The 15,206-nt window shown below is 44.9% G+C and overlaps 1 protein-coding gene across 10 annotated transcripts in view; it reads right to left on the bottom strand.

Annotated features, from left to right (window-relative positions):
• Tenm2 (teneurin transmembrane protein 2) overlaps positions 1 to 15,206 on the bottom strand; it is a 1,398,763-nt gene that overhangs the window by 179,780 nt on the left and 1,203,777 nt on the right. For all 10 annotated transcript variants that reach the window (XM_045152018.1, XM_004661036.2, XM_012949310.2 and 7 more), the window contains one exon: positions 8,126 to 8,227. In XM_045152018.1, the coding sequence (XP_045007953.1) occupies positions 8,126 to 8,227 (102 nt within the window). The remainder of the gene's footprint in view (positions 1 to 8,125; positions 8,228 to 15,206) is intronic.

The following is a 15,206-nucleotide window of genomic DNA, read 5'->3' as shown; positions in this document are numbered from 1 at the left end:
TGTCTCAAAACAACCAACCAAACAAAACCCACATATAAATAAAAATAAAAATTAAAAATTAAAAAAATATATATATATATGGATAGAGAGATGGCTTTGCTTTTAAGGTGTTTGCCTACAAAACCAAAGGACCTTGGTTTGATTCCCAAGTACCCATGTAAAACCAGATGCACAAGGTTGCACAAGTGTCTAGAGTTTGTTTGCAGTGACCAGAGACCCTGGAACACCCATTCTCTCTCTATCTGCCTCTCTCTCTCTCTCTCTCTCAAGTAAATAAAATAAATAAATTCTATCTATCTATCATCCATCTATCATCTGTATATCAATCATCTATCATCCATCTATCTACCAATCATCTAATTATCTATCTATCTATCTATCTATCTATCTATCTATCTATCTATCTATCTATCTGCCAAGATCCCATAGCTTTAGACACTTTAAATTTTCCCCAAAGTCCCTACATCACCACAAATAGGTTGTGGGCTTCTGGCCCTGGCTATTGGGTGCACCTGTGTGAGCAGGCAGGTCCTGCCATGGGTTCACCTTCCTGCCTTCCCCTGATGGTGGCCTGGTAATATTCAAGCATCAGACATTCTGTTGCATCACTTGCATGGCACTCCACCCTGACCGCCCATAAAGGTAACTGCCTATGCTCAGCCTCTGTTATTTTCTAGCCCATACCTGCTTGGTAGAGCCTGCTCCCCTGACGTTCTCTGTTGATGTGACCCACTGAACCTTGTACTTTATTTTTAATTATTTTTATTTGAGACACATGCACCACCTTATGCATCTGGCTTATGTGGGACCTGGAGAATTTTACCTCAGTCCTTAGGCTTTGATGGCAAGCACCTTAACCATTAAACCATCTCTCTAGTCCTGTGTCTTGCACTTTAGGGATCTGTCTATAGGACCTGCTGGCATAACAAGTCCGTTAGGTGTATCTGCTCTTCCAGTCTGATTTCTAAGGCCCTGTTAAAGGATCCTTAAAGATCCTTATATTTGTCCTCTTGTAACATACCACCTCAGTACTTCAGAAGCTTCCGGATACCCTCCTAACACAGGCTCTGCCTAGTATGCGAGTTCTCATCCCAGTGTGGTGCTGGGAGCCGCTTGCTTTCTGTGTGTCTTCTTCCGACTGGAAGCTTTGGAGGTAGGTCACGCCTGTGTTTCTGGGTCTTCATATTGTACTAGTCTTTTGGCAGGCCCACGATGGGCCCTTGGTAAATGCATGAATAAGTTCTGTCCCCTCAACTGACTTGGAAAGTTGTGTAAGAACCGGTCAATGCACCTTCTAAGATAGGGCCAGTTTCATTCTGACCTCTGTGCTTCTGGGGCCCAGGACAGTGGGGGCTGCGGAGTGTTCCACAGACGTGCACCATGGTCCCCGTGTTCCTTTCCAGGATGTCTTTGGATGCCTGACGCAGACTGGCAGCTTTCTAAGGAGACAAGGAACTGTCGCCCGCGTTGGCACATCTGAGGGCAGGAGAGGCTCCATGTGAGGTCAAGAGAGTAAACCCGTATTTCTGTCACTTGGACACATACCAGGTCGCTAGGATGTGATGGGAATCACACTTGCTAACGTGGCAATTTCTCCCCCTGGCAGGAGGGCCCGAGTCTGCCGGCTTCCTGCATTCACAGAGACTGGCAGAACTCAAGGCATCTGGGGTCCAGCTGTCAGAGGAGGAACAAAGGTGCTGTGAATTCACGATGAGGGGGGACCTTGTGCTCAGGGCTTCTGCCATGTTTTTAATTCAGAAAGAAGGGACATGGTGGTGACCACAGCCGGGAGATGGAATGCTGATGACCAGCTGTCCTTCCTTGCTGCTCTTGCTAGCCTGATGACCTCACTTTTTCAGCCCTGGGTATGAGCCCTGCTAACACTCGAGCTTCTTAGGCTCAGAAGTTGTTTGTGAGTAGCAGGTTATCATCACAGCCACTGGCAAACTGTTCTGTACCAATGGGTCTAGGCCTTCCTGCCACTCTGCCCATGTATAAAGCAGGGGGAAAAGCTACTCACAAGTACAAACATACACACGGCCACAGCTTAGCTTTCTTCTTCTTCAAATAGCAGGTGTGGGCTGAAAAGATGGCTCAGCGGTCAGAGGCAAAGCCTGCTGGTCTGGATGAACCTGGGTTTGATTACCCAGTACCATCAAGTCAGATACACAAAGTGACACATGCATCTGGAGTTCGTTTGCAGTGGCAAGAGGACCTAGCGTGCCTGTTCATTCTGTCTGTCTGCTCATAAATAAATATATCAATCAACCAATAAATAAAAAGAAATAGGAGCTGTGTCTTTGATACGAACTGAGGAGGACCCTAGCAGCTCTCTAAATGTCACACCTTTAATCTAATCATGAGAAGATATCAGACAAGCTCAAAAGTGATGTACTACAAAATTCCTGAGAAATACCATTTGGAAGGGGCTAGGTCATGACAGACAAGGTAGTATTGGAGAACTGTCACAGGTTGGAAAGACTGGAGGGACTAAGGAGGCATGAGAACTAAACAAACCATGGGATTCTAGACCAGGAGTGAAAGGCAGAGGTGAAGAAAAGTCAGGAAATCAGTTAAGACATGGATATTAAATTTCTCATTCTAATATCTGAATTATGTACCATTAAAATTTTTTTTTTTTTTTTTAGCAATCTGTGTGAACTCTCTGGGAACTCTCCTATCTTGGTAACTTGCCTTCAAGTCTCTGGTGATTTTACTATAGAAAGTTTTAGAAGCTAAGGTGGAGAAGGTTGGTTAGCACATGATTCATCTCACACTGTTACTGTGAGGACAGGTAAGAGTCTGGTTTAAGTGCTTTGCACAATGCCTAGTATGTACTTAGTAGTTGAGAGCATCGGAAACTACGGGGTTTTTGCATCAGAAGAATTATAGGTACTAATTATTAGATGCCCCTGTTGAAAGCTGGTCCAGGTAGGGTCTGGGGCTATCTTGTGTCTCCTGTTACCACACAGCAATAGTCAAGGCATTTTCTTCTTCTCAGGAGACATGGTTTATGGGATGACGTGAGGTATTTGAACTTGAATGTCTCTAGAAGCCAGGCTGGGCTATGTGTTCAAGTCCACTGCTGGATTTTGTTTAATATTTTATATTTATTTATTTATTTATTTATTTAATTTATGAGATAGAGAGAGTGAGAATGGGCATACCAGGGCCTGCAGCCACTGTAAATGAACTCCAGATGTATGCACCACCATGTGCATCTGGCTTACGTGGGTCCTGGGGAACTGAACCAGGGTCCTTTGGCTTTGCAGGCAAGCGCCTTAACTGCTAAGCCACCTCTACAGCCCTTCTCTCAAATTTTGCTTTTGACAGTGCATGTCTTCATGTCTGTGTATGTGCATGCACATGTATGTGCAGATGCTCAATTGTATGCATGGGTGTAAGGCCAAAGGTATGCGTGAATTGCTCTTCTGCCTTATTTCCCTGAGACACTTTCTCATGGAACCTTCAGCTGCATAACAGACAAACCAAAAACAAAGAAATATATTGGTATAAACACAATGAATTGATTTAAAGGAATCTGCTATTAGTAAATATTGATGGTAACAACAATGTAGCACACAAAAGACCAAAGTTTTGGAAATAAATGCTTAGAATAAGAAGAAAGTTCACGCGCTTCACAATGCAGTGGTTTGAACCGAGGCCACTTCAAAAACGCTTGGGGAAAAACATCTTCAGGGCAGAGAGGCAGGAGCTCGCTCCTCACACTTAAACCAACCTTGCCCGGAATAGATGCAGGAAACAGGGAGAGGCAATTTCGTTCTTTAACTGCTTCAATTTTACCCACCATATACACCCACAGTTAAATTAACATACACAGCAAGTTCAAAGCCCGATTTGAGGAGCCGTGATGGAGTGGAGAGGAATCACTCCTCTTCACAGCCACTCAATATTTGTTTCACTAGGATCAATTATGTACAATAGCTAATGCACACTTGGAGGGCGTGCCCAGCCACAACACAGGTGGTGAATACAAAACACACACTAAGAGTCCTTTTAAGCAGCTAAATGTATACGCCATTACAGATCCATAATGTAGAATGGATGCGCAGCTGCAAATGGATTCAGAGGGAAGAGCTCTTAAATGGCCAGTACTGGGGTCTGAAAGGCCAGTAACTGGACGTGCTAGTCATAGTGTACAAGGTTTTTAGGATTAATAATACATAGATGAGTGTCAGTATTAATACACATTTACAGTTCCCAGCCCATGCAGCCGGGCGTTCAGCCCATTTGCAGCCACATATAAAAGGACGACTCTGTTCTTCCTCTCATTAATGCCTTTGCTCCCAAGAAAATTAGATTATGCAAGAAAAGCTATTCAGATGATATTGAGGGTTGGCTTCCTTTAAGCCTTCGCTAGGGAAAGGGCAGCTTCACTCCATCCTAGCAGGCCCCTGGGAGGCTGAGCTAGCCCTGGCAGGAGCTGGGGTCTTTGTTGTTCTCTGTGTGGATGTGTCCCCTTATCTTGGGACAGATAAGCTAAAGCGTGACCAGGGAGATTGTTCATGGGCTTCTTGTTTCTTATATATCCCTGTTTGATAAATGAACCAAACCTTTCTCTGTGTTGTTGGTGTGTTGGGGTGGGGGGGGTGCTTGGAGGTGATGTGTTCAGATGGTATCATTTATCTCACATGTGCCACCAAAGCCAAGCATCAAGGACCAAAGAGTCCCATTCGATTAACACCAAGTATTCATCAGTATTGAAGTCTCAAAAATTTAAGATATGGAGAATATTTGTTGGAACTTGAACATAAAATGTCTCCCATAGACGCATGTGTTTGATTACTTGGTCCCCAGCTGGTGGTGAAGTTTGGGAGCACTGTGGAATCTTTAGGAGGTAGAGTCCTGCTGGAGGAAGGAGGTCACTAGGGGTGGGCCTTGAGGTCTTCAGCTTGGCCATACTTACTGTTCACTTTCTGCTGTGTGACTCTGGTGCAATGTGACCAGCCCTGTGTCTTGTTTGCCAATGTGACGACTGGACTTCCAGCTCCTGCCACCATGCCTTCCCCGCTGTATCAGTTACCTTCTCATTGCTGGGACAAAATACCTGCCCAGAAGCCTCTTAGGAAAGGAAAAGGTTTACAGTTTTTCTTTTCTTTCTTTCTTTCTTTCTTTCTTTCTTTCTTTCTTTCTTTCTTTCTTTCTTTCTTTCTTTCTTTTTTAATGAGAGAGCGAGAGAGGTGGGAAGACGGAGAGACTTGGCATGCGAGGGCCTCTAGCCACTGCACTTGAACTCTAGCCGGGTGCCTGTGTCGCCCTGTACTTTGTTTTGTTTTCTGAGGGAGGGTCTCATCTAGCCCAGGCTGACCTGGAACTTACGACATAGTCTCAGGGTAGCCTCGAACTCATGGCCATCCTCCTACCTCTGCCTCCTGAGTGCTAGTACTAAGGGCACACACCACCATGCCTGGCTTCGTGTGTCACTTTGTGCATCTGGCTTACATTGGTTCTAGGGAGTTGAACCTGGGTCTTTAGGCTTTGCTTGCAAGCACCTTAACCACTAAGCCATCTCTCTAACCCTCAACTTGCAGTTTTTTAAAAGAAAAAATAGTTTATTTATTTATGTGTTTATTTTCCAGGAGAGACAGAAAGAGAGAACATGCATGCCAGGGCCCCTGGCCACTGCAAATGACCCCCATATGCATGTACCACTTTGTGCTTCTGACTTTACATGTACGGGGGGGAATCAAACCTGAGTCATTAGGCTTTGCAGGCAAGTGCCTTAAGTGCTGAGCTATTTCTCCAGCCCTCATTTTACATTTTTTTTTTTCCCCAAGGTAGGGTCTCACTGTAGCTCAGGCTGACCTGGAATTCACTAGATAGTCTCAGGGTGGCCTTGAACTCAGGGCAATCCCTCTACCTCTGCCTCCCAAGTGCTGGGATTAATGGTGTGTGCCACCACACCCGGCTCATTTTACAGTTTTAAGGGGAAGACTACAATGCTGTGGAAAGCATGGCAGCAGCAGGACACTGGTGTCATATCCTCATATCAGAGGGAGGAAGTCAAGAAAGATGGATGCGGAGTGCTCAGCTAACTCTACCCTCTTCATGTAGTGCAGGATCTCAGTCCATGGGATGAAGCTGCCCATGATTAGATTGGGTCCTCACAGACATGACCAGAGACTTGTTTCCATGCTAATTCTTTTTTTTTTTTTTTAAATATTTTTTGTTCATTTTTTATTTATTTATTTGAGAGTGACAGACAGAGAGAAAGACAGATAGAGGGAGAGAGAGAGAATGGGTGCGCCAGGGCTTCCAGCCTCTGCAAACGAACTCCAGACGCGTGCGCTCCCTTGTGCATCTGGCTAACGTGGGACCTGGGGAACCGAGCCTCAAACCGGGGTCCTTAGGCTTCACAGGCAAGCGCTTAACTGCTAAGCCATCTCTCCAGCCCTCCATGCTAATTCTTAATCTTGTCAAGTTGACAACCAGAGATAAACCATCACACCTGCCATGAAACTTCCCCTTGAACTTGTAAGCCAAAAACAAATGTTTCCCTTCCTCAGGTTGCTCCTGGTCAGGTATCGTTCCCAGCGATAAGGAATTAACTGCTGCAGGATCTGAGCTATTGTTTTTTTTCTGGGTGAGTGGATGAGAGCTGGAGAAAGCAGTGACATTATTTAGGATGCTCACCAACTTTATTGATTATCACCTCTTAGATTGTGAGGGTAGGAGGTTCTTTTAATGAAGTTTAAATAAAAGTGATGAAAAAGCACTTATATATGCAAATGAATTAAAATACAGATAAATAATGAAATCAAACCCTTTGACATCTTAAAATGTCATTTACTCAGATCCCTCGGTCTTAGTGCTCCTTAGTACTGGGTGAGCACCAGTCTTAGCACTATACCAGTACTACAGTCTTGGCGCTACTTAGTACTGGGCAAGTACTAGTCTTAGCACAATACTAGTACTAGTCTTAGTACTACTTGGCCCTGTGCTGGTACTAGTATGTAGGATTCAGTGTGGTATGCTTGCTTACTAATGTTATACTCTGTGTCATATAAAAATATGACCCTTAGCCGGGTGTGGTGGCGCACGCCTTTAATCCCAGCACTTGGGAGGCAGAGGTAGGAGGATCGCCGTGAGTTCGAGGCCACCCTGAGACTCCATAGTGAATTCCAGGTCAGCCTGGGCTAGAGTGAAACCTTACCTCGAAAAACAACAACAAAAAAAAGCAAAACAAAACAAAAATATATATATGACCCTTGCATTGAACTGAACAAGTTCAGATGAGGAAACCAGTGCTCAGAAATACTAAATCACTTTTTAAAGGTCACAGTGATAATGGCACAATTGAGACTAGAAAACAACCAGGGCTCTGAACTTCCCATTGCTTCTTTCTAGACTGGGGTCTGCCTTCTTGGTGCATAGGGGAACCGTGGTATAGGACTCCCTAATTCTTTACAAACATTAAACGGAATGAAGTAGAAAGGAACATGGAATAAATGTATCACTTTGTGAAAGTTTTCTTGCAAATAAGGTCTGGACATCTCTATGTGCACTGGTGCCATGTTCAAAGCACGCGGAGCTCTATTTTCTACTACACTTGCCTCTGAAAGCCACTTCAAGGTCATGCTGAAGGTCTCTTGCAAGCTAGGTGTGCAGGCCCTAAATTCCCTGTTCTTGAGAGTCATTTTATTTCTCATATTACCTTTCCCCCAAGAATCCCAAGGCCCCAGCCATTCCTTGCAAAGCAGTCTGGATAAATTAATAATACAATTTAAAACCAATTCCACCAAGATAAATAGCGCTTCCTAGATTAAGAGTGTAGCTGGCCAGAATGAATGAAATTTACTAACCCTGAGATGCTTAATCTTCCATTACATAGAAGTTAATGATTATAAGAAAGGAGTGATGGTAATTCACTTCTGCTTTTACAGGAAATCCGACCATCTCATTTTTAGCAAATCTTTCTTCTCAGCACACCTCCGTGCCAAGGGTAACTGCCTCACTCTGATAGGTGGGTTGGCCAAGGGTTATATTTCAAAGCTCACCCTTTGCCAGAGGGGTAGCCTTTGAGCCAGCGTGGGCTTACACAGGGTCCCAGGGGTGCCTCTTCTCTCATCCCTGAGAAGCATGGCGGGGAAGCGTTAGCACATACCTTTAGCGCAGTCTGCTCCCAGGAATCCCGGGAAACAATGACACAGTCCAGATACACATTCTCCGTTCCCATGGCAGTTTCGTGGACAGTCCTGCACTGAATCTGAAAGAGAGAGAAGCAGCGATGACATTCTCCTTTGCTCACTGTGCAGTCATTTAAGACTCAGCCACCTGCCATTTGTCAATACCTGAAGGGAGCCAGCAAGGGCCACAAGAGAGTGAAGGAGAGGAATACAGAGCGATGGGGTCAAGGACATCTTGGTTAGCGCTCGAAGTAAGAGCTGTTCTCCATCTGATTAACCCATGCAGGAGGGACCCTGCAGGGGTAATTTCTGGCTCCTTTTTTAGAAGCAATGATCAAACTGGGCTTAAATACCATTAAATTTACCATATTTAAATGTCTCCAAGTATTTTTTTTTTGGAGGTAGAGTCTTGCTGTAGCTCAGGCTGACCTGTAATTCACTCTGTAGTCTCAGGGTGGCTTTGAACTCACGGTGATCCTCCTACCTCTGCCTCCCAAGTGCTGGGATTAAAGGTATGTGCCACCACACTTGGCCTCCAAGTATTTTTTTTAAATATATTTATTTGCAAGCACAGAGAATGAGCACGAGAGGGAGAGAGAGAGAGAGAGAGAGAGAGAGAGAGAGAGAGAGAGAGAGAGAGAGAGAGAGAGAAAGAGAGAGAGGGAGAGAGAGAAAGGGAATATGAATGAATGGATACCCCTTGCTTCTGCAAATGAACTGTCCAGATGCATGTGCTGCTTTGTGCATCTGGCTTTATGTGGGTACTGGGGAATTGAACCTGGCCAGGTAGGTTTTGCAAGCAAGTACCTTTAACCACTGTACCGCCTCCCCAGCGTGGATGTTGGCGAGTTTTTAAACTTTGCTTTCCTTTCATTGCTCCTCCCCTAAGTCATCCCAGAAGTTTGAGCTGTGGTTTGAAATATAGGATATCAGTTTTTAACCTCAGATATAGAAGGTCGTTCTTTGAAATGAGAGCAGTTCCTAATATAGGGTTTGAAATGCCAGAATATTCTGTTTTAAGAAATGTAAAAGGAAAAATGCAAAAACAGTCATGAGCCATATATGGCATTTGGCGAATGCTGGACCACATATGTGACAGTGTGTGCCACGTGGCATGGCTCCCGCAGTGCCTCCGTCAGGGGGTGTGTGATGTGGTGCTTGCACAATGACAAAATTGTCAAGTGATGCATTTCTCAAATGCATCCCAGTAGTTAAGGGCCGCATGGCTGTATATAAGGTCTTATACACATTCAGGTGTGATTTAATAGTTGTCTAAGAGCTAAGATTCTCTTCTGCTTAGCTTTTGTACCCTTATTTTCCATGAATACCACCTAGTTGTTTCTGCTTGCTGCTCTGCTCTGCCCTACATGAACGTCCTCTTTTTTTTTTTTTTTTTTTTTTTTTTGAGGTAGGGTCTTGCTCTAGCTCAGATGCTCCTGGAATTCACTATGTAATCTCCGGGTGGCCTCGAACTCATGGTGATCCTCCGATCCTCCTGAGTGAGTGCTGGGATTAAAGACATGCACCACCATGCCCGGCTTTTTTTTTTTTTTTTTTTTTTTGAGATAAGGTTTCACTCCAGGCTGACCTGGAACTCACTACACAGTCTCAGGGTGGCCTTGAACTCACAGTGATCCTCCTACCTCTGCCTTCCAAGAACTGGGATTAAAGGCGTGCGCCACCATGCCCAACCTAGAACACCCTCTTTTGTGCTTGACTTTTATTTGTACTCTCAGATTACACCTCTCAGGGGATTATTTTAGAACTTTTTTGCATGTTGATTAGGGTTAACCCAGAAATAGATATGTTCTTTCCAAATTTATTATTGTTCTCATTTTTTGGTCTTAAATTAAATCAAAACACATTTAAGCTTTTAGATTTCAAGTTACTAAGATAATAAGAAGAAAAATACAAACCACTAGGCTTGACATGTGACATGATCTAACTCCAGAAGAGGAGAACAGTGATTTGGTGGCAGGGTGTGCGGGACTATGAAGTCTAAAGCTCCTCACGGAGTCACACAAGAGTGGCAAGGACGTGTGTGTTCTTGCAGCCTGGCTTCCCACTCACCCCGCCCTGCACTGAACACTCAAGCCGTTGCCATTCCACCATCTTTCTGTAGCACCTCACTTCTCAGCTCTGTTTCTCGGGAACCAAGCTGTCTCTGGTTTCTGGCACTCCGAGGAACTCAATGGGTGGATTTGCTTTTTTTTTTTTTTTTAAACCATGTAAAAGACTATGTGCATCAAGCCAGTTTTCTTGATATCACAATTTACATTCTGGACCAAGCCATCTTGAGGTAGGTTCTTTAAAGTTGGGCCCAGAAGCATCCAAAATTTACCTTGTTCATTCAGGGGGTTAGATGCTTTGTGGAGCAACATCCAGCCATTTCAAGAGGGCTCGGACATAGTTTTCCTTGGGTTGCTCCTTTTTCTGCATATCTTGGGGGGAGAGGCATTGACTTCTGGAATATTCAAGAATATCTTTTTGGGTGCTGGAGAGATGGCTTAGTGGTTAAGTGCTTGCCTGTGAAGCCTAAGGACCCCGGTTTCAGGCTTGATTCCCCAGGACCCACGTCAGTCAGATGCATAAGGGGGCACATGTCTGGAGTTCGTTTGCAGGGGCTGGAGGCCCTGGCACACCCATTCTCTCTCTCTCTCTCTGCCTGCCTCTCTGTCACTCTCAAATAAATAAATAAATAAATAAAAATATTAAAAAAATAAAAAAGAATATCCTTTTTAAAAAATATATGTTTTTTGGCAGGGTGTTTATAAGGTAGGCTCTCACTCTAGCCTTAGCTGACTTGGAACTCATTCTGCAGTCCTAGGCTGGCCTCAAACTCATGGTGATCCTCCTACCTCTGCTTCCTGAGTGTTGGAATTAATGACGTGTGCCACCACACCTGGCTGTTAACTGATCCTAGAGTCTTCTGTCATTCATAAGGTACTGGTAGGTAATGTGTACCTAAGGTAAGATGTCAGACTTGTCGCAATTCTTGACATGGGATGCAGTGTATTCACTGAGCATGTACTAGATGCAAGGAACTGGCATGTTCTAGAGACTAAGACAGATAGTCCCTGCTCTCATAGAACTTTCCATTATATAGAGAATAAAAGACAAAAACCTCTAATCAAATAAACAGGATGAGCAACTGTTGTGATAAGTTTTTCTTTTTCAAGGTAGGGTCTCGCTCTAGCCCAGGTTGACATGGAATTCACTATGTAGTCTCAGGCTGGCCTTTAACTTACAGTGTCCTCCTGCCTCTGCCTCCTGAGTGCTGGGGTTAAAGGTGTGAACTACCAAGCCCTGCAGAGACAGGGAGAGAGAAAATGGGTGCACCAGGGCCTCCAGTCACTGCAAACTAACTCCAGATGCATGTACCACCTTGTGCATCTGGCTTGAGGTGGGTGCAGGGGAATCAAACTTGGGATGTTAGGCATTGCAGGCAAGCACCTTAACTGCTCAGCCATCTCTCCAGCCCATGACAAGTTCTTTGAAGAGAACAGAACATGTGTTTAGGAGATAGATCCTTAGAAAGAGCCTCCCTATTCCACATGGTGACGTGGAAGGGTGAGTGGCAGGACAGATTGTGCAGAGCCCTGCGGTCCATCAGACTTGCTAGATCTCATTCTGGGGCTACTGAGGAAAAGTAAGCCCTTCAGATAAAGGAATGACGGCGTCACTGGACTTGCACTTAGAGAAGTCATTCCTGCCGTGAGACAGGGATCGCTTCTCACAGAGCTGGGGCATGCATCTGGGTGTGGTTTGGGACCAGAGCTCTGAGCTCCCCAACCTCACATCTTCAGACCTGAAGCAGTAAGGGTCCAGGGAGCATCCCCCCTCCAGGGTCCTAAGGAAGACTATGAAGGTCTCCGCATGCTGTCTACTACTGAACCTAACATCAGAGTTTAGACATCATGTAGCTCCCAGGGGCTTCCTCCCTCTTTCCTCCATGTGGGCTCTGCACCGTATCTTTGTTTCATCCTCCCTGTCAGTTGTCCTTTTGACATATTTATTTTTTGTCCCCTGAAGCCCCTTAATAGTCAAATTGCTCCCCGAGGTGATCTCAGTGTCTGGTATGCGGCGGATGCTTAGTGAGCAGTTACAGAGGTGTGCCGATGGGTGCATGCCCAAGCTTACAGAGAGCCGAGGGTCCGACACAAGCAAAAGCCCTAACAGAGCATTTAGCATTTGTGTGTTTTCTTGACATCTTATGTTTGATGGATTTCTACAGTTTTTGAGGAAAAATATGTGGTACTGCTAACTTATTAAGGAACAAATTCTTTTCAGTTCCTTCCTTAATTAAACTCAATTACTGTTTTCCTTTGTGTGAATTTAAGTTTCCATGAGAAGACATAGCAGGAAAGGAAGACAAGTCCAGGAATTAGAAAGAAGACATTTCGTTGTTGTTCGGTTTCGGCCACACTGAGGATTGAACCCAGGGCCCTGCTCCTGCTAGGTGTGTACTCAACCACTAAGCTAATTCCCAGGGCCGGAAACTGGGGTTGTACACATGGAGGCTCACACCACACTTCTAGAATGTCACTCTGCTGTCCTCTGGGGGAGGGCTCATTGCTGAAAGCCAGCTACCTCTCTGAAGGAGGTGTCAAAGAGCTCCAGAATCACAGGTATACTTAGTGAGATTGCCAATTGACACCCGTCTAACACTCTCCTTCCGTTTCCTGTTGCTCTGTTGCTCGGTTTCTGCCTGCGCTCCTGGCTGCGCTTGATGGAGAACGTTCTGATGATAGGTGTGTGGGGAAGAACCTCCAGACCAAACAAAACACTGTTCTTTCCCCACATTTCAGGCCAATCACTATCATTGCTCTATCAAGATGTCTGCCCAACTATTAGTCTGATTACCTCTGACTTTCTCTCTGAGCTATAACCCAGATGGAAGAAATCCTCTCTGGAGAATTGCTATTCGCAGCTCTGACAGGCAGGGAAGGTAACAGCTGGGGTGGGAATCGCCCCACCACCTGTCTGTGTCTACTAAGGGTGAGGAAAAGGAGACAGAAGCCATTATTGGGTAACCTGGACCCTAACTGCTGATCAGGAGAGGGGATGTGTTTGTCCAGAATCCAGAAATATCCACAATTGCGAGCATGGGCTCTGGAGGGTCTGAATTCGGATTTTACTTCTCACTGGCTGTGTGACCTTCAGTGAGCCCTCTCCTGTCTATTGACCTTGGTGTTCTCCATCTGGAAGGTGGGCATTATGACAGTCCACCAGTCCCTATATCTTTGGCTATTTTTTTTTTTTCTTTTGGTTTCTCAAGGTAGGGTCCCGCTCTAGCCCAGGCTGGCCTGGAATTCCCTATGTAGTCTCAGGCTGGCCTGGAACTCATAGTGATCCTCCTGCCTCCCGAGTGCTGGAATTAAAGGCGTGTGCCACCATGCCTGGCTCTCTTTGGCTATTCTGTGGATTGGTTGGTTGAGATGCCGAATGCTCATGGCACAGTATGGGAGTGGACATGTAGTCTACTGCTCTATGTTGTAACTACTTCACCAAGTCCCTAGCTAGGTGCAGTCCCCCAAGTGAGCCAGCAGCTGCACACTGCTCTCTGCCATGTACACATCAAACTTTCAGAGTTTAAATACAACCTGACAAAAGGAAGTCATTTCTCACCATGTCTTTAAACTAAAGACTTATAAAAGTCTCAACATCTCAAACTTGTTCCCAATCTGTTTCTAATTTCTCTCTCTCTCTCTGTATGTGTGTGTGTATGAATGCACGTGTGTGCATGTGTGGAGATTAGAGGACAATCTTGGGTGTTATCTTAATAAATACTGTCTATATCTATTGTTTGTATGTTTGATTTTGAGGTAGAGTTTCACTCTAGCCCAGGCTGACCTGGAATTCACTATGTAGTTTCAGGATGGCGTTGAACTCATGGTGATCCTCCTACTTCTGCTTCCCAAGAATGAATTCCCTAGAATTAAAAGTGTGTGCCACCAGACTTTTGTATCTATGTATCTATGTATCTATGTATCTATCTATGTATCTATCTATCTATGTATCTATCTATCTATCTATCTATCTATCTATCTATCTATCTATCTATCTATCTATCTAATTTATCTGAGAGAGAGAGAAAGAGAGAGAGAGAGAGAGAGACAGACAGACAGACAGACAGACAGACAGACAGACAGACAGAGAAGCAGTTAGAGATAATGGATGCACCAGGGCCTCCAACCACTGCAAATGAACTCCAGGTACACGTGCCACTTTGTGCATCTGGTTTTACGTGGGTACTGGGGAATTAAACCTACGTTGTTTGGCTTTGTACGCAAGCACCTTAACCACTAAGCCATCTTTTCAGCACCAACATCTTTTTGAGACTAGGTTTTCTCATTGCCCTGGAAGTCACTGGTTAGGCTAAACTGGCTAGACAGTGATCTCCAAGGCACTGCCTGTCTCTGCCTCCCCAGAACTTACATGACAGACACATCTCCACGCCTGACTTCTGTTCATGAGCACTGGGGATCCAACCCAGCTCCTCATGCTTGTGATGCAAACACTTTACCCACTGAGCCGCCTCTCCAGCTTGCCGATTTCCTCCTTTGGGGAGCTGGTCTCTGCTGTTTTACCTCTCTCTCTTCTTGGGAATGCATCTCACTCTAGAGAATTCCCATCTGTGGGCAAGCTTCTCCCATGACTGACTTTTAGTAGGCTAAAGTTATGACATGGCTTTAGAGTGTGGGTTGGCAAACTTTTTTTCTGTGAAGGGACAGATAGTAACTATTTAGGCTGTGTGGGCCATATGGTCTCTGTTGCAACACTCATCTCTGCCGTTACAGTGGGAAAGCTGCCACACACAACATGCAAACAGATGAATGTGGCTGTGTGCCAATAAAACTTTATTTATAAAAACAGGCAGTGGGCCAGATTTGGCCCTTGGGCTACAGTGTGCCAACTCTTACTCTCAAGCATTTGGCTAGCCTTGGGAGAGCCAATCTTTCCTTAGGAGAGGAATACAGATTGACTTTATTCTTTTGGTCAATACCAAAACTCTGATTTTATACAATTCTCAGGTTGTAGCCACTGATGAAGAAATGA

This window comes from Jaculus jaculus, chromosome 6 (assembly GCF_020740685.1).
Source record: "Jaculus jaculus isolate mJacJac1 chromosome 6, mJacJac1.mat.Y.cur, whole genome shotgun sequence".
NCBI classification, from domain to species: domain Eukaryota; kingdom Metazoa; phylum Chordata; class Mammalia; order Rodentia; family Dipodidae; genus Jaculus; species Jaculus jaculus.
Note: the sequence above shows the minus strand (reverse complement) of the source record. Positions and strands in the feature narration are given on the sequence as shown.